Source organism: Trachurus japonicus, chromosome 9, assembly GCF_045865225.1.
Source record: "Trachurus japonicus isolate A0001 chromosome 9, Traja_1.0".
Classification (NCBI taxonomy): domain Eukaryota; kingdom Metazoa; phylum Chordata; class Actinopteri; order Carangiformes; family Carangidae; genus Trachurus; species Trachurus japonicus.
This window is the reverse complement of record NC_140915.1, coordinates 17702298-17729643: the sequence shown is the minus strand read 5'-3', so window position 1 is coordinate 17729643 and position 27346 is coordinate 17702298. Positions and strand designations below refer to the sequence as shown.

At 43.8% G+C, this 27346-nt stretch overlaps 1 protein-coding gene across 2 annotated transcripts in view; it reads left to right on the top strand.

Annotated features, from left to right (window-relative positions):
* Positions 1-26768, top strand: part of notch1b (notch receptor 1b) — a 50124-nt gene extending 23356 nt beyond the window's left edge. Inside the window, exons 10-34 of one of the 2 annotated variants that reach the window (XM_085786305.1) lie at positions 3037-3150; positions 3303-3536; positions 3626-3736; positions 5238-5430; positions 7318-7463; positions 7598-7711; positions 8459-8578; positions 9254-9406; positions 9525-9753; positions 10244-10445; positions 11279-11432; positions 11578-11762; positions 12853-12985; positions 13953-14210; positions 14474-14586; positions 15770-16320; positions 16964-17395; positions 17502-17650; positions 20092-20305; positions 20659-20749; positions 20951-21113; positions 22611-22909; positions 23344-23491; positions 23606-23703; positions 23815-26768. In XM_085786305.1, coding sequence (XP_085642431.1) covers positions 3037-3150; positions 3303-3536; positions 3626-3736; positions 5238-5430; positions 7318-7463; positions 7598-7711; positions 8459-8578; positions 9254-9406; positions 9525-9753; positions 10244-10445; positions 11279-11432; positions 11578-11762; positions 12853-12985; positions 13953-14210; positions 14474-14586; positions 15770-16320; positions 16964-17395; positions 17502-17650; positions 20092-20305; positions 20659-20749; positions 20951-21113; positions 22611-22909; positions 23344-23491; positions 23606-23703; positions 23815-25185 — 5975 coding nt within the window. In that variant the 3' untranslated portion in view covers positions 25186-26768. Of the gene's footprint in view, positions 1-3036; positions 3151-3302; positions 3537-3625; positions 3737-5237; positions 5431-7317; positions 7464-7597; positions 7712-8458; positions 8579-9253; positions 9407-9524; positions 9754-10243; positions 10446-11278; positions 11433-11577; positions 11763-12852; positions 12986-13952; positions 14211-14473; positions 14587-15769; positions 16321-16963; positions 17396-17501; positions 17651-20091; positions 20306-20658; positions 20750-20947; positions 21114-22610; positions 22910-23343; positions 23492-23605; positions 23704-23814 lie in introns of both variants that reach the window. The other variant, XM_085786304.1, reaches the window with a different exon arrangement.
* Positions 26769-27346: the final 578 nt, after the last annotated feature.

Genomic DNA, 27346 nt, shown 5'->3' with positions numbered 1-27346 from the left:
TTTTTTCTCTCTCTCCCCCAGAAATGCCATTGGAGTTACACTATTTGGACAAGAGGTATTGATGTTTTATTCAGGGGTGGAGGAATGCAACTATTGAGTGTTGGATAGAGAGAAAAGGAGAAAGGAAGAAAGGGAAGGAAGGTTCTTCAAATGTGTTTTTGTGTTTTGCATTCTTTCAGTGGGATCATTGAGGTGGAAGCGATTTTTTTTTTTTTCCAGTTCTTTCTTTTTTTCTGGGGAGGAAAATAGCCTCTGAGTCGGGGTGGATCAAAGGTGGCCTGGGTGGAGAGAGGCAGGATTCCTCCTGTTGAGAGAGAAAAGAGAGGAAAGGAAAGGAGGATAGGAAAGCAAGAGAGAGAGAGAGAGAGAGAGAGAGAGAGAGGGAGACATCGCAACAAGGAAGCTTTAGAATTAAGAGAGGGGGGTACAAGAGTGAACACAAGAGCTTAACGCCTACGAAAACCCCCGTGTGACAGAGAGCGCAGGTTTTGTGAGGAAGCGGCACAAAGTGGTGGTGGTGAAAGTGTTTTTTTTAGGGAGGGGGAGGCTGGATGGATGGAGGAGTGTTGGTTTGGGATGAGGAGGGAGGCGGGGAGGAGGAGGAGGGGGGGGGCAGAGTATGAGACGCACAGACCGTTATGCTTAAGCAGGAAGGGAGGGTTAAAGAAGGGGGGGAGCGGGAGGGGGGGGTTCAACCGCCCTGCTTGAGATGTAAATTTGTCCCTGTTGCGAGCCAGGCCCGAGGCGAGGGTCCCCGCTTTTCATTTCTGTACATGGAATAGCCATGGAAACCCCACGGAGAGCCATTGAAATGTCTGATTCCAGCAGTCTGGGGATAAATCCCTCTTTGGCCACTGAGGTGCATCATGTGTGGTGTATGTGTGTGTGCGTTCCTGTGCATGCTTATATCCCTGCTCCACCTTTTGTGTGCATATGCATATGTGTGCATCTGGGTAAGAAATGAATTCATGGCTCAAGTCTTTTTTTCAGGAGCATTTCTGGGTCACTGTAACTGAACTGTTTAGAAACTTCAGATTTGAATCACATCCTGGCAAATAAACAGTCAAATTGAAGCGCTGAGGTTTGTTCCAGCTTCTTTTTTTTCCCCCCTCGACTGCTGGAAACTGGCAAAGACTGGTGGTGTTGTTTTCCTCTCTCTGTCTCTCTGTCTGCAATCTGAATATTGAATATTGAAGTTTCCTCTTTGTTTTGCCCTGTTTTTGTTTATCTCTGACTGAGTAGTAGTTTATGTGCGGTGAGTTGAGGCCTCGGGCTGCTGCACACTTCACAGTGACCCCAAAGCTCACATTAATCTCCCACGGAGGCTCCTGCTGACAGAAATATGATGACTGCAGTGAAAAAAGCATTTTTGGTTCCACTTCCTGATAAAACACCCTGTATATAAAACATTCATACTGTAGGTTGTAACTAGTGGCTTTATAAATGGTTCAGCCATTAATAAGAACAACTTGCGACTTACCAACTTGTGAAAAATATAATTGGAGAAGAAAAGCTGCAGGATGATCCATTTATTGACGTTGTTTTCATTAACAAATTTCTAGCATTTTGTAGCTTGGTAGTTTCCAAAGAGAGAGGATAAACTCAGCTAAAGGATTTTTTTTTTTCACAACTCAGTCCCACCAGCCAAATTTTGCTCTAGATTATGGTATCTCATTTTAGAGCATTAATGGATTATTTATTTACTATTAACGACCCTTGAATCAACTTATTAATCCTTTTAGAAAAGTGAAAACATCTTTTTGGCTGGGATTCGGATCCTTTCCCAACGGTAATGGTGCAGTTATCGTAAAAAAGTAAAACATTAGAGCTGCCAATTGATTTAAATATGAAAAGTGTCCATAGTTAATCTTTTATTCATCTCAGATTAATCACATGTTTTACTTGTTCAAAATGTACTTTAAAGGCATATTTTTCATGCTTCATGAAAATGTGAAGTAGTTATGGATATTGTTAGGAAGTGGTAGCAGATTAAATACATTTAGTTTTTCCGAGTCTCTGTTATGTCTTAATCACAGCTCATCCGCGTGTTAAGTAAAACAGAAGGTGTGTGTGTGTGTGTGTGTGTGCTCGTCTACGTTACAGTCCTCATGGTCAGGTGCACGTTCACAGCCAAGTGAGAAATCAGTGAATGGTTGTATCAGAGTCCACTGGGAGACATCAGCTCGCCGCCAGACACACAAATACTTCCTCGCCGGATTAGCCGCAGCTGAGTTCGTTCCTTTTTAAGCTTTTTCAAACCACCTGTGTGTTCCTGCGGAGAGGTTGGGGAGGAGGGGAAGAGGAACTTTTATCGCTTCATCAGACATCAGACGACATCCTACTAGTTGCTGCTCGGGACACATGACAGAGAGAGAGAGAGAGAGAGGGGGAAACGAGGAGAAAGTATCTGAGACCAGGAGGGGAAAAAAAGGAGAAAAAGCCTGCTGGTTGATTCTGAATGACAAGGAGTTTGAATAGCGCAGGGGCAAAGGTCAAGCTGACTCTTTTTTAGACGCGGGCGTGGAGTGGTGGAGTGGAGGGGGGCCAGTGGAGTAGGGGTGAAAGCAAGACAGGAGAATGCACATTGTGATGGAAAAGTTTCGGGGGGACAAAGGAGGCAACAGGCTCAGTTTGGCTCAGATGAGGCGTTGAGCAGACAGGCTCTCCTTTGTCTCTCAGCTCTTGGTCAGGAGGCCTCGCAACTTTCATTCTTTCCTCATTTCTTTCCCTCTCAAACTGCCCCTCTACCCCCTCCCACTTTAAACGAGTTGGTTCCCCCCTCTCTCTCCCTTCTCCTTTTTGGAGTCGTGCTGAAAAGAAGTGAAAGCGGGAGGGGGAAATAGAGAGCTTGTAGTGTTTCGCACTCGTTAATTAACATGCAGATTTCTGATTCGTTGAGAGCTCAGGATTATGAGCGGGACGGGTTTGAAATGGTGAGAACACAGTTAGTCATGTCTGTACACACACACACACACACACACACACGTTCCTTCACACACACATGCACACAATAACACCCTCTTGTTGTTTTTCCAGGCTTCACTGGGAACCTCTGCCAGAGAGACATAGACGAGTGTGCCAGCACGCCGTGCAAAAATGGCGCCAAGTGCACAGACGGGCCCAACAAGTACACCTGCGAGTGCACCGAAGGTACGCGCTGTTTAACAGAAGCCAAAGACATTTAACAAACACTGAAATTTAAATAAGAAAAACTTTAAGAGCACGTGTTTTTTTTTTGCAAGTATTTGAAAATGAAATCGACCAAATTTAACATATCGATTCAAACACCACCTGTTGGCCAGGTTACTCTGGGCGGCACTGTGAGACGGACATCAACGAGTGCCACTCTAACCCCTGCCACTACGGCACCTGCAGCGACGGCCTGGCCACCTTCAGCTGCCAGTGTCGCCCCGGATACACGGGCCGGCTGTGCGAGACCAACATCAACGAGTGTCTGAGCCAGCCGTGCAGGAACGGAGGCACCTGCCAGGACCGGGAGAACTCCTACATCTGCAGCTGCCCCAAGGGAACCACCGGTAAGGATGAAACAAACACAATAAAAGACAAAAAACTACTTCTTTTGTGAATTTTATTTTGAAGGTGACTGAGTGCAATTTTCTCCCAGGAACTAACTGTGAAATCAACATCGATGACTGCAAGAGCAACCCCTGCGACTACGGGACCTGCATCGACAAAATCAATGGCTACGAGTGCGCCTGTGAGCCGGGCTACACTGGTGAGCAACTTGAGGCTAGGCAGCTTTATTTATATACCGTAGTCAAGTCAAATTTTATTTGTAGAGCACGTTTAAAATGACCAAAGTCATCAAAGTGCTGTACAGGTAGAAAGTTAAAACAATATAAAAAGCAATACAACACAATTATACAATTTTACAAACATGCATGCATACATTGGGACATAACAAAAGCATTTTAGCGCATTTCATACCAAGGGGCAACGCAATGGTGCTTTACATAAAAATAAAACATTCAACAGTGAGAATTGGAAACGGGGGGGAAAAAAACATAAAGACATACAATTTTTAAAATTTTGGAAACATTAAACATACAATTAAAAGCAAGAAAAAGGAATAGAATAAAAACTAGACTAAAATAGAGCATACATGAGTTTTCAGTATGAAATATTGATTTGTATTAAAACAATTAAGAGGACTTACAGTGCAAATCCAGGATTAAGATTTAAAGTTCTTAAGAAGAGCTCAGCCATAAGCACATGAAAAGAAAAATGTTTCTAACCTGGATTTAAAAGTGCTTACAGTCGGGGTTGATTTCAGTTTTGCTGGTAGTTTCTTCCAGTTGTGTGTAGCCAGCCAACAGCTAAATGTTGTTTCACCATGTCTGGTTTGAACTCTGTGCTCCACTTTCTGACCTAAGTCAGAAGGTCTCAGAGCCCGACTGGGTTTATACTCTACTACTGTAACATGTCATTCATATATATTCTGGACCTAAACCATTCAGTGATTTGTAGATAAGTAGCAGAACTTTAAAATCTAGTGTAGTGGCACAACTAATTTCAGCCAGGTTAAACATGGCTCCTGTCTCAGGGGACCTATAGAGGAAAAGAGCGTTTTTAAGGTTTTTGGGATCAGAGGATCGAAGGTATGGACGGAGGAGTGTGGTGGTCCTGGCGGGGAGGAGGGTGACAGATGGCGAGCAAGCGAGCACGCTCCTCTGAGGCTCGACCGGTGTCACTTTCCAGCTCCACCCTGTCCCCAACCTGCTGCTGTCAGGACACGCAAGCTGCCCTCACACACAAAGAGGGACACACACACACTCACACACACACACACTGGCACACACAGCCACCAGGGATTTGAGCGGGAGAAAAGATTCCCTGAAAGATTCCTGAAAGTTGAGCTTTTAAAAGCTTGGAAGCCGGTCCCTGCTTTAAAGCTAAATGGGCTGCCTTTATGTTATGCGTGGCACCGAATGCTGAATGGCGTCAATGCCTCAAGTGGCCGACAAAGGGCGACTTAAAACCCCTCATGTTTCTGGAAATTGATACATTCACTACTCTGAGATATAGACTTCATTGTGCGGCGGCTTTGTCTGTTGTTGTATGAGTTAGTGTTTGGAAAAAAATACATCAAATAGGTTGAAAAATCCTCCTGTTGACGGCTGTTTTCAGAAGTTATGGTCAACGTCCTGTCTATGATACTTGATCTGCTCAGATACTGTGAGGCTAACGACGCATGATCCTTCCTTCCTTCCCCATAGGCACCATGTGTAACATCAACATCGACGAGTGTGCCATTAACCCCTGCCACAACGGCGGCACCTGCGTCGATGGCATCAACGGGTTCACCTGCTTGTGTCCGGAGGGTTACCACGACGCCACCTGCTTCTCCCAGGTCAACGAGTGTCTCAGCAACCCCTGCATCCACGGCCACTGTGAAGACAAGGTCAACGGGTGAGGCAGTCCACAAACTGGCCCTTCACAGGAGGGGGTGTGGTGTCATGAATGGCACTGAAATACTCAACTTTAGAGAAGCTAGAGAGCAGGTTTTCTCCACCGTCGGAAAGTCTAGCTCAGTGGTTCCCAACCTTTTTTAGCTTGTGACCCCATTGTGACATCACAAATTTCTGGCGATCACGTGAATCAAGATGCACCAGCTCATCTATTTTTATATGCCGCATTTTATTTGAACTCAATTTATATTCGAGAAAGTGAAAGTATAGAATACAGTTGTTTAAGATTGTGTGTGGTGTTTTTAATCATACTTTTAAAAAGAATAATAATTAGTTAAAAAATATTTTTATCAGTATTTTTATCAATTCCTAGACATTTCAGGCGACCCCATTTTGAATTCCAGCCGACCCCACATGGGGTCCCGACCCCAAGGTTGAAACACACTGGTCTAGCTGTTCCTCACTGCTTTCAGTCTTTATCCTAAGCAAACCTAACTGGCTGCTGCATCATAATTACTGTCTGATACAGTAAATGTAATTTCTGATGATTTTTTAACTGATAGAGCAAGAGATGGATATAAAACAACAGACTCAACTCTCAGGATGTACGTAGAGGGATATTTTGGGAGAGATGAGATACTGTAATAATGTGTGTTTTTATTGGGGCCTTATCACCTTTAACTACATATCGGTGTGGAAAAATGTTAAATATCTCAGTACAGTTCTTGACTGGCAGACAAACTTCTCAGACTTCACAGAATATGTTTTTAAGAGATGTTCACATGTTCTTAGAAGATTAAGGTGTCACACACATGGAGAGCGTCCTGACTTCTCATTTTCTTGCCCGGTTCAGTCACTTAAGCTGCAAGTGCAAATGCAAACTGAACAAAATTGTATCTATGGCTGGCTAAATTGTGGGAACACCTCAAAACCAGCTGTATAATGAAAGGGTGAGTAGGAAAAGCAGAAAAAAAGTCTGGTAGACAGCACACACCCACTCTCTGACCAGTTTCAGCTTTTAACGTCTGGAAGGCGCTGCTGTGTCCCCTCGGCCAAAGGTGCTTTTAAAAAGTCCTTTGTCCCAAACACCATTAACATTCTCAACTTAAAGAAGTGACCACCCCAGAGACATCCATGGAGCTGCTCTACTTCCCTTTTCTTATTTCCTACTTTAATTCCCACTGTTATTTTAACTTATTTTAACCCAATGTACTGTTGTTGTGGTTTTTTTTAGATTTTGTTCTCAAGTGTAATTCGTGCTGTTTTGTAGAGCTGCTCCCGACCAAAGATTATCTTGGTCGACCAGTAGTTGTCATTTAGGGCCATTAATTGTCACAGATAATTAACGAGACTATGGCGGCCTGCCACAGTCTCATTTACAGTTGGCCCCTCATAGTCTCACACATCACACAGCTTATGAACTTGATTAATAGTTTTTTCTCTCACAACCGCAATATCGCAGGGACCTGCCGTGTAAAAAAAAAAAAGAAACTGACAGTGAGTGAGTGTCGCTACTTCCCATATCTGGCCCTTCAAATTAAAATTTAAACCTGATTTAAACCTTGTCTTTCATACAAAGTTCAGTCATATACAGTACAGTCGATTTTGACTTAATTTTGACAAGACACAGCTCCAAAGAAGAGAAGGGACAGACCAAACCTTTGAGGGAAGTTTTGTCCCTTTATGCAACTGTGATACAACTAAACCCTACACATTGACCCTTTTGAATAATGAAGCTGTAGCAGACGGTTAGCTTAGCTTTATTAGTAAGCAGCAAATGTGAATAAGTCTCCATCCCCCCAAAATTTGCATTAAAGTTACTGAAGATTAAGGATCATTTACACAAAATGATACATTTTTCTGACTCCAACATCTTTTCCCCCATCAGCTATAAATGCCTGTGTGATTCTGGCTGGAGTGGTAAAAACTGTGACATCAACAACAATGAGTGCGAGTCCAACCCGTGTATGAATGGAGGCACCTGCAAGGACATGACCAGCGGATACGTGTGCACCTGTTGCATGGGCTTCACTGGTCAGTATTGGTCCAACCTACTGTACACTTTCCTCCACACCACTTGACTGTTGACCTTCAACTTAAACTGAAGTGTGTGTAATGTGTGTGTGTGTGTGTGTGTGTGTAATGTGTTTGCCCTTCTCCAACCACAGGACCAAACTGCCAGACCAACATCAACGAGTGTGCGTCCAACCCCTGCCTCAACCAGGGGACGTGCATCGACGATGTTGCAGGCTACAAGTGCAACTGCGTCCTGCCTTACACGGGTATGAAAATATTATTGAAAATATTTGATAACGCCCATGTGCTGGCCGCTGCCGGTGTTCAGGCATTTCCTCACTGGCTTGCGGGAGGGGGTGGGGCTGTAGTTTCCACAGTCTGTGTACTTTAAGTTATTTGGGATGAATTAACTGTCGAGTAAAGTTCAACAACAAGACTTCCTCAGAGCTCAAAGACACCAAAACCTCTGACTCGCTCTGCTCCTCTGCGCTGCACAAGCGTCCCAGATAAGAGCTGGAAAATGTTTTTAATGTCATGTCCTTCATTATTTGACAAAACAGATAATGATGGAAAGGCCGAGGGCAAATTTTCTTGTATTTGTCGAGTCGTCTTTTCGGAAAAATCCACAGGACTTTGAATAATAAAAGGCTTTTGCTTGTGCCGGGGTGGGAACGGGGCGCTTGACACATTTCCTGTTTGCCTGCTTCCTGTCTCACAGAACAGCAAATGGCTTCACAATGGCCGGAAACCGGAGCCGGCTTCCTGTACGAGCCATGTGTTGTGGAAACAGATAGGGAAATGTCTCTGCAGGCCTCTAACACTGACAGAACCTGGCTAAAATCTTCTGATAGCACTGATTGAAAGATGATTCTGTGTCCATTTGGGTTGGGTTATCTCCAAGTTCATGACTCCGACACGATAACACACAAGTTGACAGTTAAGCGAGAGTTTATAATTTATTGTGATTGATCGAGCTGCTGTAATATGACCGACGATGTGTTCATGTGTTGTAGGAGAGAACTGTGAAACCCTGATGGCCCCGTGCGGCCCCAAACCCTGTAAACATGGAGGAGTGTGTCAGGAGTCAGAGGACTATCAGAGCTTCTCGTGTGTCTGTCCTGAAGGATGGCAAGGTAAACTAATGTCTGTCTATCTGTGACAGTGGAAAGGTCACGTGTGTTTCCAAGAGAATGAAGCAAGTTGATTAATTAGAAAAATAGATGAATAAAAATATGTATAATAAGAAACTTATGCCATAAAGCCTATGCCAACATGCTAGAAAACCATTAATAAGTGTAAAAAAAAAGGAGAGTATCTACACACCTGGATCAAATGCAATACTAAGTATACTAAGTATTCTATATACTGAAACTTGCATTTGATCCAAGTGTGCAGATACTCTCCTTTTTTATGTCCAAAATAGATGATTGATAGATAGATAGATAGATAGATAGATAGATAGATAGATAGATAGATAGATAGATAGATAGATAGATAGATAGATAGATAGATAGATAGATAGATAGGCAGACAATAAAGAAATCTATCTATCTATCAAAATAAGAATAGGATGTGGAGGTTTTCGATGTTAAAATTCATGCTAAAATGTTTTACATGATCAGATACCTCTTTGTGGCGTTTCTTGGTTTCTCACATTTAGAACTACTTTGTACTTTGCTCTCTCTCCTGTGGCTTCATTAAATGTCTTTTAATCCTGTTTATATTACCTAATACAATTTTGACCCTTCATTCAAAGAGAAGGTGAAACATTCTCTGCTCCTCTCCTCCTCCTCCTCCTCCTCTCTAAGGCCAAACCTGTGAGGTGGACATCAAAGAGTGTGTGAAGAATCCCTGTCGCAACGGCGCGACCTGCCAGAACACTCTGGGCAGCTATCGCTGTGTCTGCAAGCCGGGCTTCACCGGGCGCAACTGTGACACCAACATTGATGACTGCAAGCCCAGTACGTTTTTTTTTTCCAATTCTTCTTTGTTTTTATGTCTTTTCTCTGGCACATGAACAAGAACAGAACAAATCCAAGCTCATACTGTATAACTGAGTCAAACGCTCTTCCCTTCCAGACCCCTGCAGCAACGGAGGCATCTGTAAGGACGAGGTGGACGGCTTCTTGTGCACCTGCCTGCCCGGCTTCAGAGGAACAAAGTGCGAGGAGGACATCAACGAGTGCGAGAGCAACCCGTGTAAGAACGGAGCCAACTGCACCGACTGTGTCAACAGCTACACCTGCACCTGCCCGCCGGGCTTCAGTGGCATCCACTGTGAGAATAACACTCCCGACTGCACAGAGAGGTACGGAGCAGAGTATCAGCGGTGTCATATTCAAACTCCACTGCTTATATTTTGAGATCTGCAGGTTTACTTTCACCCTCTTGTCAATGTTGAGCCCATTTTTACTTGTCCACTACTGCCCTCTCTGGTGAAGTAGAGACTTACACCTGCTAACCTCATAATCAATCAGTAGTATTTGCTCCTGTCCCAATCTGCAATAGATATGCAGTTGTCTGTGCATTAAATTAGTTCACGTTATAGAGTTGTTTGATAAAATACACCTTTATCAGTGGAGCTCCAATGTGAGAAAGCAGGTAAGTTTAAATATGAAGTGGGGCGTTGCTGTAAAAAAAAAAATTTGCTCTTACTCCACTTCCTGTGGATAAAATAAATGTTGAATTACCTGCAGCTCAGATCATAAGGGTTTTTATTGGATTTCTCTCCTCGTCTCTGCAGGATACTTCACAGCTCATTTTGGTGTTTGGTTCATAATCTCTTTTTTTTTCTGCAGCTCCTGCTTTAACGGCGGCACCTGTGTGGACGGCATTAACACCTTCACATGTTTATGCCCCGCCGGCTTCACCGGAAGCTACTGCCAGCATGATATCAACGAGTGCGACTCCAAACCCTGTCTGAACGGCGGCACCTGCCAGGACAGCTACGGCACCTACAAGTGCACCTGTCTCCACGGTTACACGGGACTCAACTGTCAGGTGAGGAGGAGGAGAAACTAAGCACCTGAGAAATGCCCTTGATTTTCTTTTCATTTCATTTATTGTTTATTTGATGAGGACTAGACAGTCTGTGCACATTAATGAACAATTGGTGACGCACGCATGACGTCATGTAAATATGCCGGATTTAGCTCAAAGCTAATTCCCATCTGTAGTCCTCACATGTAAAGACGGACAAACATACCATAAGAAACATAACAATAGAAAGCTTCCTGTGTAAATGTGAGAAAAAACAGCATATTAGCAGCAGTTACAACAATGAGAAAACAGATAACAACCTGCATAAATAGAGGAGAGGACAGAGCAGCAGTTATAGCAATGAGAAATAAGAAAACAGATCTGCATAAATATAAGAGAAAACAGAATATTAACAGCAGTTACACAATAAATTGCAATTAAGAATATGATACAGTAAGAAATTAGAATAGGATTTAATCCATGGGTGCAGATTTGGTGGGTTAGTAACTGGTTCCAATTACCTTATTAAAATATAGCATTAGTTAAATGTTAGATTGATGGGGCGGTGTTTAGTTCAGTTGGTAGAGCACCCGCCCCATGTGTTGAGGCTATAGTCCTCACTGCAGGTGGCCCCGGTTCAAATCCCGCATCGGACGGCCCTATCCTGCATGTCATTCCCCCCATCTCTGCCTCCCATTTCCTGTCACACTCTCAACTGTCCAATCAAATAAAGGCATGAAAACCCCCCAAAAAATATAATTTAAAAATAAATAAAAAATGTTAGATTGATTCTGTGGTTTAAACACCATCTAATCATCGGCTGTTTATATTTAATCTGTTGCTGCATCTTTCAGAACTTGGTGCGTTGGTGCGACTCGTCCCCCTGTAAGAACGGAGGAACCTGCTGGCAGAGGGGCACCACATACAGCTGCGAGTGTGAGACTGGCTGGACGGGCCTTTACTGTGACGTCCCTAGTGTTTCCTGTGAGGTGGCAGCCAAGCAGAGAGGTAAGACGGTTACAACTCTGAACGTGTAGGTGTTGTGCTTATTAAAATCACAATAGACACACTTTATATGGAGAGAAAATTTAGTTTTTACTCCTCCAAAGGCAGCACTAACAACAGTATCCTCTGTCTCATGTTCTCTGTGCAGGAGTCAGTGTTGCCGATCTGTGTCATAATTTGGGTCAGTGTCTGGACGCAGGAAACGTTCACTACTGCCACTGCCAGGTGGGATACACTGGGAGCTACTGTGAGGAACAGGTGGACGAATGCACCCCGAACCCCTGCCAGAACGGAGCCACCTGCACAGACTTCTTGGGAGGATACACCTGCAAGGTAACACAAAAAAAAAAATCTGTACTCAGTTGATGTGAGTTTCTGAAAAATGTGAGAAATCATCCAGATGCAAACTCTGCTGATGTTATTTTTGTGTTGGTTTAATTTGGGTAGCAAAGTGACATGTATACTATTGTACAGGGTTCCTACGCAAGTATGGAAAGTATGGAAAAGTATACAGTAGAATTTGATTTTTTACATTCCCAGGTCTCGAAAAGTATGGAAAATGGAAACTATTGTATGGAAATATATTTCTTATCTGGGTTTGGTCTTATCTGAAGTTATTCGGGTTAATTACATTGTATGCGCTATTGTACCTACAATCTCCTGGAAATTATTTGGTGAATAATGGCACACAAATTCAGATTAATGAAAACAAATGATTAATTAAGATTAAGATTAAGATTAAGATTAAGATTAAGATGCTATTGTCACTGTGTATCATACAACAAAATTTCCATTTGAGGCATTCCCAGATACCCATAGCAGCATTTAAATAGCAGATGATTTATTGCATGATTTATTTACATGATACACATCAGTTTACTCAAATGTCACAAATTATTTGATTTTTTTTACCAAGAAGTCTGGAAATTAAGTTAGAAAAGTTTGGAATTTCAAATGTGTAGGGACCTTGATTATAAAAAAGGCATAGGAGACAGTTTATGGTGATTTAATGTTTGTTTTAATTGTTAATGTATCTTAAGTGCCGCAGTATTTCAAAGGTCTCATTAACTTAACTAACCTTACAGAAATGGCACAAGTTAAAAACCTCAGTTTTGTCTGATGAATTTGTGAAAATGCCTCGGTGTGGAGCAGGAATCCCTCCAGCTGAGACCACCGGTGTGTAGTCTTAATGAAGAGGCCTGTTTATAAATAGAAGCCTGGTTATGTTAATCTCCCCTGGAATAAAGGATCTGCTGGCCTTGGCAGGAAGGAGGCCAGAAAACAGCCAGGTAAACAAAAAACCATCTTTGTTTCATGTCAGACATTGATTAGACTTCTCTCCCTCTGCCTTCCTCCGTCTTTGGCTTCTTCCTCTCCTCTCCTCTCCTCTCTTCTCCTCTCCCTCGTTCCCTCCGTCTCTCAGTGCCTGCCAGGCTACGCGGGGACCAACTGCTCGGACGAGATCAATGAATGCTTCTCCCAGCCGTGCCAGAACGGGGGCACCTGCATTGACCTGATCAATACCTACAAATGCTCCTGTCCCCGGGGAACCCAAGGTCAGCGGACCCCACGCACACACCTCCACACCGCTCTGCCCATCCATCCTCTCCTCCTCCGCACCACGCTTCATTAATTAGGGCTTAACAGCACCCAGGGCATGTCTGAAAAACTCCTCCTCCCGTCTTGCCTCCATCCCTTCCTCTACTTGTCAAATACGCCATCGATTTTTCTCTCAGACATGAAGGGGAGTGTGCGTTGTAGGTCAGCCTCAAGTGCCAGTGGAGTTGGGTGTATCCCAAAAAAAAGGGGAAAAAAAAGAAAAACACTATGTTGTCTGAGATATTTTGATCAAGGCACTAAAAGAATGTCAGAGCAAGTTAAAAGAAATTTCTTTTCTGGATTTAATCATTTTGAAAGTTCATTGTTCACAGTTTTTATCATTAAATATTATTTAAAAACACATCACAACCCTTAAATATTACATCAGCCTCCCCAGTGCCACGTCATGCTTGTTTTACCTTCACCGTGTTGCGTTGCAGAAGCAGGACACCACTCAGATAAAGTTTATTTACAAGTCTGTCTGTGTCTCTAGACACTTGAAAGTTTCTATAAAGAGAAATAGAAACTTTTACATGGTGCAGACCGGTTTAAACTGGATTTCAGAGGTACACTGACCACTGCAGTGTTTAGTTGAGAAAGTTTTCTCGCAATTAAAGTGAAGACAAACAGAAACATGAGCTGTGGATTATGAGCCAAAATCCCTTTTATTTGATTATTTTGAAAAACAAACAACTTAGCTATGGAGTATTTTTCCAACAAATGTCAGTTCTCAGATGTTGTATCTAATTTACACTCGTATTTAGGAAAAACACATGTGTATTCTTTGGAAAATTAATAAAATAATGTATAAAATGATCATCACATGAGCTCCCGTAATAAAACAAACATCAGGCAGCAGCGTTCCCTCAGGTTGACATTTGAACTTCATCTGTCCCTCTTCCCTCCGCCGTACCGTCCCCTCAGGCGTTCACTGCGAGATAAACATCGACGACTGCAACCCGTTCACCGACCCGGTCACCAAAGAGCCAAAGTGCTTCAACAAAGGCAAGTGCGTGGACCGAGTGGGGGGCTACCACTGCACCTGCCCGGCGGGGTACGTGGGAGAGCGCTGCGAAGGAGACGTCAACGAGTGTCTGTCCAACCCCTGCGACCCGCGGGGCACGCACAGCTGCATCCAGCTCACCAACAACTACCGCTGCGAGTGTCGCACCGGATACACAGGTAAAGAAGTGATAATAAGAAGAAGTGTCCCTAATATTTTTCAGTTTTTATGCAAAGTGTGGACTCAGGTCAAGAGATGTGGATGTTTTCGGCCTGTAACTGGATTTCTTGGCCAATGCAGATGTTGCTATTTTACATTATATCTGCATCTTATTGGAAAAACAAGCTGGAATCACCTCAACACATTGTAATCACATCTGTATTGACATTTCATGGTCACTTATAGTAGAAACATGTTTTTTTTTTTGGTTATCTGTCTACAGGTCAGCGCTGTGACACGGTGTTCGACGGCTGTAAGGGGAAACCTTGTCGTAATGGAGGGACCTGCGCCGTGGCCAGTAACACACCAAACGGCTTCATCTGCAAATGTCCTCCTGTGAGTACAAAGACTATTTCGTTAGACCATCTTTATCTTTGTTTACAGCACGCATTCACTGTAGCATCGTTTCAACAAGCTTCTGCAGTGTCACAACATTTATTTCCGTCCAGAGTTGCATTAATTTTGCAAAGATTCTCAGTGGGGTTCAGGTCTGGACTCTGTGGTCACATTGGACCACATTTCTCCCTTGAAGGTGATGGTTCACCACTCTCCTTTCAGCTTTTAATAATGCGTTAGACAGTTCTTAACCCAATTTTAGTCTCAGTAATCTCCTTTGATGTTTTATTTGCTTGATGCCAATAAATTGACCCCACTGAAACAGATTACGTAACATCTTCTCCACGACCACAGGATGTGTCTTTCAACGTGGTTGTTTAAGAAATGAGACTGCATCAGTCAGGGTTAAATAAGTTGTTGCCAGCTGAAACATAATTACCCATGCAGTAATTATCCAATGGGAGGCTTTTGGCTTTTAGCTTAGTTGAATCCAACTTTTTTTTGGATGGGCAGTGTATATCACATTCATTCCCAGAGAGCTCGCCACACAAACACCACAAAAATCAAAAAACACCAACAGTCAAAAAGCTTTGTCCCCACTGTTGTTTTTGTGCTTCTTTATGTGGTTGTATTTACGCAGCAGTTTTTAACACAATTAACTCCGATATGCAGGGCTCCAAACAAACTTTTTTTTAACTCGGAGCACAGTGGCCCATAACTTAAAACTTTAGAAGCGCAAGCAGAAACTTTAGGGGCGCACACAAATATTCACATTTCCTTTTCATTCATGATCCTCACACACATTGACCTGCTGCCACCTGTTCTTTGAGTCGCCACTTCCATGTTTCACCAATGTTAAACAAAAAACAGCTAATTTACTGGTTGCATATGCGCAAGTAGAAAAATTTACTTGCACTGTCTCAAATTTTAGGGGCAAAATGCCTGATATGTGACATGTCAGTTGTCACACTTGGTCTTACTTACTATGAGATGACGGTTCTACCCTGCCTATAAACGTCTTCCAGGGATTTAAAATATATGAAGAAACAGAGACGGATAAATCATTCTTATAATTTTTACTTTGTTAGAATAAAAAAGTCCTGAACTATTTGCTTCAACACATTTTGTATCATTCCTAACACGTTCTCTAATGTGTTAATCTGCTTCCATCTGCCTCTGACAGGGCTTTACCGGCTCCACGTGTGAATATGACGCCCAGGCCTGTGGCAGCCTTCACTGTAGCAACGGAGGAACCTGCATCTCCGGCCCCAAGAGTCCCAAGTGCATGTGCACGCCGTCATTCACGGGCCCAGAGTGCCAGTTTCCCACCGACAGCCCCTGTAATTCAAACCCCTGCTACAACGGCGGCACGTGCGAAACCACCTCCGAGGCGCCGTACTACCACTGCGCCTGCCCGCCGAGCTTCGGAGGTCATCTTTGCCACATCCTGGGCGACGGTATCACGCCGCCAACGACGGAGGCGGAGGTCGTGTGCGAGATCCCGGAGTGCGAGCACCTGAAGCACAACAAGTTCTGCGACGAGGTCTGCAACAACCACGCGTGCGGCTGGGACAACGGCGACTGTTCGCTGAACTTCAACAACCCGTGGAAGAACTGCTCCAACTCGCTGCAGTGCTGGCGATACTTCAACGACGGGAAGTGCGACTCCCACTGTGACAATGCTGGCTGCCTCTACGACGGCTTCGACTGCCAGAAAAAGGAAGGACAGTGCTTGTAAGTGGCCTTCCTGTCTAAATTTAACATTAGTATTCAAAACAGGTGGTTGTATTGTTTTATTACATATATTTATTGCACATTTTGTTAGTTTTACAAATGGTGAACAACATGGAACACGAAGGCACATGTAAGAAACAATGATAATAATAGCAATCATAACAATGAAAATAAAGTTAAATAAAATAAAGTAAAAAAACAACAACAACAAAAAACAAATAGTAATAATTATAATAGAAAAAGTAAAAGAAAAAAGTGGATGTATACATATACAGTCTATGCTTGCATATATATACATGTCCATACACATACACACATGCATCAACCCAGACATGCATAGTCAGCATTTTAAATATAAAAAAATAATAATTGTATAAAATTATATAATCTGTGCATCTATGCACACTTATAATACCCACATAAAAAATATTGACATAATCCCTGTGTATGTACAGTACTACAGGTGGTTGTATTGTTGTATAGTTTTGCTTGATCAATATTTTCAATAATATATCCAAACTTTTTTATGGAGGACACTTTAGAAATCCTTTTTATTTTTTGTTTTTATCTTGTATCTAAAAGATCTTCATGCAGCAAGGAGACACTTCAAATCCAGCTCTAACTTATTCTTTTTTCCCTCCAGCCCTAAGTATGAACAGTACTGCAAGGACCACTATGCCGATCTCCACTGTGACCAGGGCTGCAACAACGCAGAGTGCGAGTGGGACGGCCTGGACTGCACCAACGCGCCGGAGAAGCTGGCGGTGGGCCGGTTGGTCCTGGTGGTCTACATCACGCCCGAGCAGCTGCTCAGCAACTCCTCCAGCTTCCTGCGCGAGCTCAGCCGCGTCCTCCGAACCAACGTGATCTTCAGGAAGAACGGCAAGGGCGAGATGATGGTGTATCCGTACTACGGCAGCAACCACGAGCTGAAGAAGTACAACGTCAAGCGCTCGGTGGACTCGTGGTCGGAGGTTCCCGGTAAAGTGCTGAACGTGGTGAAGAGGAGCCTGGACGGCCTGGCGGGAGGCAGCAGGAGGGCGAGGAGGGAGCTGGATCATCTGCAGATCAAAGGGTGAGGAACAGTTTTCAAAGTGTTTCCTTCATTGACGTCTTCTGTTCCTCAGTTCTGGACAAAACGTGATGTGCTGTCTCTGTGCTGTCTTCTTCGCCCTCTTCAGTTCAATCGTGCACCTGGAGGTGGACAACCGTCAGTGCTTCCTGCAGTCCACCGAGTGTTTCCAGAGCACCAACGATGCCGCAGCCTTCCTCGGGGCTTTGGCCTCCAGTCGCAAACTGGACGTTCCCTACACCATCGAAGCTGTTTTCAGTAAGTAAACCTCAATGAGGAGTCTGATGCATCTTCCTGAAATTACAGTCGTCCACTGTCTGTCTCTGGAAGTCAAATATCAGACTCTTAAAACCTGCTTTGGTTGTGTAATTCATCAAGTCGGGATGTGGTGATCCACAGCAGACCTTTTCAATGAACCTCAAAGGTCAAAAGGTCAAAGGTCTCTTTATTGTCATGCAACACATGTTAAAAACATGGGATGAACGAAATTGTGATGCCCTGGTCCCGTGCCAGCCCACTAAGATAAATAAAAATAAATAGAAGTACAATAAAGCCTGCACTTAAACGATCAGTTAAGTCTTATCATTTTTTAACTTGATAACTTAACTCAATAATTCCTAACAGAACAAGGCCAACAATTAATTATAATAAATAATAATAATACATTATTTGTATAGCACCTTTCACAGGAATAAAATTCACAAAGTGCTTCGCAAAATTACAATTCAAAGAGCAATTTATACAACAGTAAACAAAAAATGATTTTAAAAAATGAACAACAGTTACCACACAATGATGACAGTGTTAACAACAGTCAACAACCTCATCATACAAAAAAACACAGACAGTCATGAGCCACACAGAAAAAGACCCTACAGAACAGATGGGCAATTCAAGCAGAGATGAATGCAGGCTTGAATAGTAGATCTATTTTAAAAAACTTCTAGAGAGCCTGCAGACCGAAGACACAGAGGGAGAGAGTTCCAAAGAGTTGGAGCCACTACCTCAAACCTAATTCATCCAACGAAAAAGATTTGTCTGTATTTCTTCTGCATTTGCAGTTATTTCCCTGTGCAAACAAGGTGTCACAGCAGATACCATGTTCCTTCATCCTGATGAGCCTACAGTATTTAATTTGGCTCAATGCTGCTGCTGTAAATGTTTCCAAGAGAACAGCACATGTATGAATCTGCTGCAGGAAAAAGTCCTCAACTATTTAGGTATTTATCTCGGTTTAAGTAATATGTGACCAGCTCTTCAAGGATATTATGCTGGCACAGAAAAGGAAGTGAAGTCACAGACTGTCTGTCATATTGTTGGTTTTGTTCTTTCTAAATAACAAAACTCTCATCCTCTCTGCTGTAATAGCACAAACCGATCATTAGACTCTGATGCAGATGTGATGTTCTCTGGGTCACACAAACAAGTTCAAAAAGTCTGGCAATTGATTTTAATTTGAGTGCAAACCGAAGGCTGCCTGCAAAACACACATTTGCTTTGTGATTCATTTTCATGTAAAAATGGATGTGATTTACTGTTAAAAACGTGTAGATTGGCTCTTATAGCTCTTAAAGGCCTCGCTACGAGTGGCTGCATATACATACTCGCATGCAAGTGGATAAGACACGTGCTCTTTTTCACGCTCACACTCTAGTAGCTGCTGCGCCCTCTGGTCGGGTCCTAACCCTGCTGCTCTTTGATTGTGTATTTGTTATGCAGCAGTGAACAAATGCAATTGTGAATCTCATGGCCTAAACAATCAATCCTTCCCTGGTTGCGTAAATCCACTGGCTTCAGGCTCCAAAATGGTTAATTGCTGCAAATCAACTCATCCAATCCCCTACTCACACAGTATAACACTCTATCTCTGTCTCTCTCTCTCTCTCTCTTTCTCAGACATGTACACATATACGTCCACAGATAACACACTCGCACATGCACACACGCACACATGCGCACACACACACACACACACAACACACGCACACACACTTCATCCCACAGTGTGAGGGGCTGCTGCAACCTTCACCTCGCTGAATGTAATACCAGGACTTAATGCATCTCTAAGGGTTTAGGTTGGGGGAGTTTATCATTTCAAAATCGTTAGTGGAAAAAAAAAAAGAGAAGGGGAAAAATTGATCGGGAGTGTGCTAGAAGTTGGGAGTCTTTGTTATCTCGAAAATCCTAATAAATCCTTCGTCTTTACAGCTTAAAGCGCGTGCAGTAATTTGAAGTTCATTAATCCCCCTCCTTTTTTTCTCTTAAAGAAGAAATGGTAAAGTTGTCTCCTGGTACCCTAGGTTGAAAAGGGAGAGAGGAGGTGGTGGTGTTCTCTTTTTTCCCCTTTTTCTTTTTTTTTTTTTTTATCTATCACGCCCCATCCCTTTTCTTTTTTTTTCCTTTTTTGATGAAAAGTGGTTAGCAATTCTGATTATTACTGAATAGGTAGTAGAAGCTAGCTTTACAAACGGTGAGGATCGGCAGTCAGTTTTCTTGGGCTTGCTGCCGGGTTGCGGTGTGGTGGTTTTATTTTTGTGGGGGGAAAGCGGGAAAACCTGCGGGGCGAGGACGAAGAAGCCGGACTAGATCTGCTCCAACACTCAGGCTCTATCCTGGGTGTCCTGGTCCCCCCAACCCAACCCCCTTAAACCCCAACCTTCCCGCCCCAGTCGTGACCATGCCGTCCCTCTTCCTACCAGGCGATATGGACAAGACGATTTCACGGAACCTCTACCCGATCTACTTGGTCCTGGGCGGCGTCGGGATACTGGCCTTCCTCGGCGTGGGGATGGTGGCTGCCCGAAAGCGCCGCCATGAGCACGGGCGTCTCTGGCTCCCCGAGGGCTTCAAGACCACAGAGACCAGCAAGAAGAAGAGACGTGAGCCTGTCGGAGAGGATTCAGTGGGATTAAAGTAAGTTTCCCCCACCGTTTTTTTTTATTCACCGTTCAAGTGGCGCTCGGTGTCATCGGGTACCTGTTTCCTCACGGGTCAGGCGACGGGCTAGTTGTGAAGGACAAAATGGGTGTAACTGGTGATCAGTCAAATTTGGGAAAGGAGGGTTTTGCCTGGATCATTAATGATAATGATATAGCAGGTTTAGGTCCGCATTAATTGACTTGTTGGGGCAGAGGGGTGGGGTGTGGATTTAATCAATGCTTTTGTTTTTCGGCGTTGCTGCACCACTGATGGGTGGTGAGTGGACTCGGATGAGATGGAGGCAGTGGAGCACCAGGATTTTTACCGGGTTTTCTGCTTTTTCGCAGGCCACTGAAAAACACCTCAGACATTTCATTCATGGATGACGCCCAGAACGAGTGGGGAGACGATGAGCCTTCGGATGCAAAACGCTTCAGGGTAAGGAAACGGACACTTCTAAGGATTTTGGATTGTTTGCTATAAAAAATTTTTTTTAAAAGATACTTTTGACATATTAAAATCACCTACAACTACTTTATTTTGCATGTAACTTTTTCTCAAACTAAAATAACTTTATAATTGAATAATTATAATTAAATTTGATCATGTTGTGATTTGACCCTGTCCCCGTCCCAGCAGTACGACGAGCAGGCGATCCTGGAGGCTGACGACCAGACGGACCACCGGCAGTGGACGCAGCAGCACCTGGACGCTGCCGACCTGCGCATCCCCTCCATCGCTCCCACACCCCCTCAGGGCGAGATTGAGAACGACTGCATGGATGTGAACGTCCGGGGACCAGGTGGGTGACTGAGCACTGAGCACACCACTTACAAATGAGGGAAATAAATGAAAGACGGTTCTATGATAATGGACGTGGATCGAGTTTAGGTTCATTTTTATTAGTCGTGGCTTGTTTTTTTCATAAACAAGAACAAATATTACAGGATTTTATAAGGAATAAACAAATAATTTTTAATCTGTCTCATTGATGGTAAAGATGTGTGGAATCACTTTTTGGTGTAAATTTTGATTTATTCAAAATAATTATGTTTTTATTTCATAAAATGAGCTTTATTTTTATATTTTGCCTTTGGTTTAATTTTTGCTGGGCTGTAAAACACTCAGTAGTTTCCTCTCTTTATACCTTTGAAATTAGAGGTGAAAACATCAAGTGAGTTTGATGAATTTTGATGAAACTGTCTGAAATGGAAAAAAATCTGTCACCAGCAAAACTGCTCTCAACTTCTGTGCCATGACTTATGAAAGGTGTTGAAGTGGATATTGATATTTTAAAGGGTCACAAGCGAAAAATTTAAGTTTTGAGTGAATATTTTCAGTACAGTGTGTGTGTAGAATAGATGTGTGTATTTGGTTGATTTCGTACCATTTCTGAGCAAACATTTCACCTCTTGTGTGTGTGTGTGCATGAATCTGTGTGTGTGTGTGTGTGTGTGTTGATTGATTCATGCCTTTTCTGAGGGAACATTTCACATTTCTTGTGTGTGTGTGTGTGTGTGTGTGTGTGTGTGTGTGTGTGTGTGTATGTGTGTGTGTGTGTGTGTGTGTGTGTGTGTAATCGCGCATGTAGGAGTTGCTAAAGCCCCATGTCCTCAGGGTAAAGGATCTTCTTCAAAGCAGCCGGCTGGAAGCCAGCCGCCTGGGGGAAAACACTGATTCCTGATCAGATTAATCATTTGACCAGTAATGGGCCTCTCTTATTTTTTTAAATTTTTTTTCTGTTCCACATAACAAAAACCAATGAAGGCATCAAATGCAAAAACCCAATTTTGTAATAAGTGGCATATTCCCTGAAGAAAAGCTATGAGAAATCAAAGTACCAGGGTTAACAACTTGAGAGCACACTTTTTTCCCCCGTCGCGGATCGATGCACTTGAATCGACCAAATCTGCGAGATCTGGGGCTTGCTATCCTTTTGAAGAGGAGAAAACCTATCCAAGTCGACTGACTGCGCTGCCTCTCACAGTTAGATATTAATGCTTCGTTTTTGCAGCAGCCTAGCTTTAGCAAGCCCTGGCCTCTATCCCCCTAGCTTCACTTTCCTTCTGAAGCTTCTCCTGTGCCGAGGCCTTGATCAGAATCCATTATTGGAAAGAGAGAGAGCTGCGATGATTCAACCCAGCCAAAAGTGTCAAATCCACATTCGATTTGTTTGTTGCCTTGTTTTTGATCTGCCTGCTGCTTTGAAGTGCAGCCTCTTGTTTCTCTCCGCAGCAGTTCACTGGGCCCTGTGCTGACCACGCAGTCCTCTCTCTCTCTCTCTTCTCTCTCCGTCCAGATGGATTCACGCCCCTGATGATCGCGTCCTGCAGCGGCGGAGGTTTAGAAACGGGCAACAGCGAAGAGGAGGAGGACGCCTCCGCCAACGTGATCAACGACTTCATCTACCAGGGCGCCAACCTCCACAACCAGACCGACCGGACGGGTGAAACCGCTCTTCACCTGGCCGCCCGCTACGCTCGCTCTGACGCGGCCAAGCGCCTCCTGGAGGCCAGCGCCGACGCCAACATCCAGGACAACATGGGCAGGACGCCGCTGCACGCTGCGGTGGCAGCTGACGCCCAGGGAGTCTTCCAGGTGTGTATAATATTGTTTAATTAGAGGAGTTGTACTGAAATTGAAAGAGGATTAGCAAATCGATCAGTCGGTCAGAGAGTTGTTTGAGTCTTTTACCAAATAAAAATACCATACACGAGTTTCCAGGTTCTCAGATGTGATGCTTTGCCTTTTCTTTGATTTTTTAATTCTGTAAATAGTGTTTAACATGTTAGTTTGACAGAAAAAAGCCACATTTTTTTGTATTTTTGTATATTCTGTTGGCTAAAGAACAAATTCATCATATTATTGATTATTAATCACAGCCCTGAAAAGTGTAGTTGTTAATTAATGTGTAAAATAACACAGATGAGAATTACCAGAGGTTAGAAATACTTAAAGATTATTCACAGGGTCAATTTAACATTTATTAGAGCGACTCATGTAAAACGATGTATTATTGAATGTGTCTGTAGATCCTGATAAGGAATCGCGCCACTGACCTGGACGCCCGTATGCACGATGGCACTACGCCCCTGATCTTGGCTGCCAGGCTGGCCGTGGAGGGGATGGTGGAGGAGCTCATTAACTGTCACGCTGACGTCAATGCAATCGACGATTTCGGTAACGTCTCACTGTTTTATGTGTAAAAAAAATCAGAAGCGTTTTTTATCACTGAATGTGGTTTAATGTTGAAGATGCATCAAATCCAATAACAACTGTTTTTGTTTCGTTCAGGTAAATCAGCCTTGCACTGGGCTGCAGCTGTGAATAACGTGGAGGCTGCTATTGTGCTTCTCAAGAGCGGAGCCAACAAGGATATGCAGAACAACAAGGTATGAAAATAGTCTGTTTTTTCCACTTTGTGATGTAAAACAGCAGGTAAACAACATTCCTCGCGCATCTGTGAATCTCTTAACGTGACGTCTCCTCTCGCTCTGCCTCAGGAGGAAACGCCCCTCTTCTTGGCCGCCAGGGAAGGAAGCTACGAGACTGCCAAGGTCTTACTGGACCACTTTGCCAACAGAGAGATCACCGACCACATGGACCGGCTGCCCAGAGACATTGCTCAGGAGAGGATGCACCACGACATCGTGCGGCTGATGGACGAGTACAACCTGGTACGGAGTCCTCCCATGCACGGGGGGTCGCTCGGCACCACGCTGTCGCCCCCTCTCTGCTCGCCCAACGGCTACCTGGCCGGCATGAAGCAGCCGCAGCCTCAAGGTCAAGGCCAGGGCAAGAAGGCGCGCAAGCCCAGCGCCAAGGGCATCGGCTGCAAGGACGGCAAAGACATGAAGCTGAAGAAGAAGAACTCCCAGGACGGGAAGTCTGGGAATCTGCTGGACAGCTCCGCCGTCCTGTCGCCGGTCGACTCGTTGGAGTCGCCGCACGGCTACGTCTCCGATGTGGCCTCGCCGCCCATGATGACGTCGCCTTTCCAGCAGTCGCCGTCCGTGTCCCTGAACCACCTGCAGGGCATGTCCGACCCGCACATGGCCGTCAACCACATGGTGATGCCCAACAAGCAGGAGCTGGCTCGCATGCAGTTCGACCCGCTGCCTCCCCGTCTCACCCACCTGCCCGTGTCCGGCTCCGGCGGCCAGGGCGCCATGAACGGCCAGTGCGATTGGCTGTCCAGGATGCACGGCGGCATGAGCCAGGCGGGCCAGTTCAACCCCATGCGAGGGGCTCCCGGCGGGCAGGGCGGTCTGCACCAGGGAGGCCAGCACGGGATGATGAGCTCCCTCCACAACGGCCACCCCGCCACCAGCCTGTCCCAGATGATGTCCTACCAGGGCATCCAGAGCGGCAGGCTGGGCCCGCAGCCCCACATGCTGCAGCAGCAGGCGCAGCAGATGCAGCAGATGCAGAACCTGCAGCAGCTCCAGCAGCAGCAGCAGCAGCAGCTACAACAGCAGCACCAGAACTCAAGCAACACCAGCAGCCAGAACTTCATCAGCGGAGAGCTCAGCTCCCCGGAGCTGCAGCAGGGCAGCGGCAGCTCCAGCCTGCCCATCCACACCATCCTGCCACAGGAGACCCAGATCCTGCCCTCCTCCATCAGCCAGTCCATGCCCAGCACCCAGTTCCTCACCCCGCCCTCCCAACACAGTTATTCGGGCCCCATGGACAACACCCCAAACCATCAGGTCCAGGTGCCTGACCACCCCTTTCTGACCCCCTCCCCCGGCTCCCCCGACCAGTGGTCCAGCTCCTCTCCTCATTCCAACATGTCCGACTGGTCAGAGGGCATTTCAAGTCCACCGACAAGCATGCAGTCTCAGATCGGACATATACCTGAACAATTCAAATAAAATATGTATCTTTACGCCCAGATGAGCTGCTCTCTATATATTTTTTTTATTATTAAAGAAAAGGCACTCTGTGAAAAAAAAAGAAAAGAAGAGGAAGAAGGGCAAAGCTGTAAACAAGATTTAATAGGACTTTTTTATATGCTTTTATACTAACAGCAACACCTGTTTTTCATCCATTCTTTTTTTATTTATTAATGTCTTATTTATACGCATTGCCTGCTTACAGAAATTTCGGGGATCCATGGTGTTGGGTTGTACGCAGGACAGAGACACAGTCCTTTAGAGCGTCACTTCCTCTAGTACTATTTTTTTCTGCAGTGAAGTCGCAGCATACACACTGGGTATTTATTTCTCTGAGGACTTTTAGACTGCCTTTTTTCATATGATTTCTCAGTCTTTGTTTATACCATGTTGTGTGTTTCTCTTTTTTTTGTATAATCTTGTTTATAAAGAAAATCGTGATTAAGGGGCATTTTATAGAACACATTTAAAGTTTCAGTGTTACTTCATTTTGTTGCAAAATGTGGGAAATAATCTAATCAGTCCATAAGCCAGTTGCAGAACTTGTCTAATTTTTCATTTCCCCCTTTTTAAATATCACGTGGTTCTTTAGCTACACTCCCCCAGAGTTTTGTACATTTCTTGAATCAAAGCATTGTTTTGTACCTCTAGATTCGATTGCATTCACATGTAGAGATGTGATGGAGATGTGATGGAGATGTGATTATGGTGTACAGTACGCAGCCATCTTGGAGATTGGCTGTTAAAACAGGCTTGAGTATCTGTGAGTCCTGTGGTGTTGGAGAACTGGCCCGTCGGCCACTGTGTATGTTGTTGTCCAGAGGGAAAAAGGAAACTTCATTTCCCCCCGTCCCTCCTATTAGTTTGAGCCTATGGCTGTGTTCATCCTTTTGTAAATATGTTATGCATTTTTACCCTTGTAAGCAAGATTTTGTTTAAGAAATCTGATGTCTTAAGCATGCAATTTTGATAGGTCTCGCACCAGTCGACCGCCTCTAAAATATCAAACAGAACAGAATATACTTATATATATTTTGTATGTCAATGTCCCTTATGCATAAATAAATTTGAACTATATACAAATAGACACAATATATTGTTAGGTGACATTTTTCTCATAAAAAAAAGAAAACGCATAAATATTGAGGTTTTATAAATTGATATTTATTTACTGTTCTGTAACATAAAAAAATCCACTGAGGCGATGTTTGTGTGTGTGTGTGTGTGTGTGTGTGTGTGTGTGTGTGTGTGCGTGTGTGTTATAAAATGTTTTTGTTACACATCAGTAAAAGGAAACAAACAAAAAAAAAACGTTGGCTAAGTTCTCAGTTGTGTCCACGTCACTGTTTTGTGAGACGCTCCCTGGTTATAGTTTGCAAATTGTTATAATTTAAAAGAAAAAAAGAAACCATAGGTTGTAGCAACATTGTAATATCTGTAAAATGTTTTCTTCCTCTTATAAAGTTATAATTTGCAAAAAAAAAATGTATTTTCCCTTTTCAATTTCAATCTGTAAAAATGTTTCTTGGTATAATAAAGGGCACTTATGTGTCTTAAACTTATGAGAACTGTTGTCTTTTTTCTTTGAATTATCATTGAAGAGATTCTGGAAGACAACAAAGGATTTTGCTGATCAATTATAGATCTATTACAACAGCCAGAGTATCAGCATCTGCTTCTTCTGCCAAGGCAAAGATGAATGTATCAGGAGATTAAACGAGACCTTCCTCCTCATACCCCAGGAGGATGGGGAAACTATTATTTTTGTTGGTGTGTCTCCATCTAGTGGTGCAAATTAGTACATCTAATTATCACATCAGTAGAGTTTAAAATTGATGCTCAGCTGCACCATCGTCACACATTCTCAAGTAAATTAACAGATGTTGGCATGACAAGGTTTTCTGTGAGAATACAACCTGGTCCAAAGATTGTAGATTATATCTACTGTTTCATTGGATTGTAACTGTTAGACTATATTTGACCATGATTGTTTGACTGCGTTGACTTTTCTTACTCATCTTCCTAATATTTTCTTTAACTCTCTGTTCTTCTTTGTTGTATTTGTTGTTTCTCTCGACACCATTGAAAATGAGGACTTCTCCTCAATGGTCTTCAAGATTAAATAGAGGTTATAGTAATA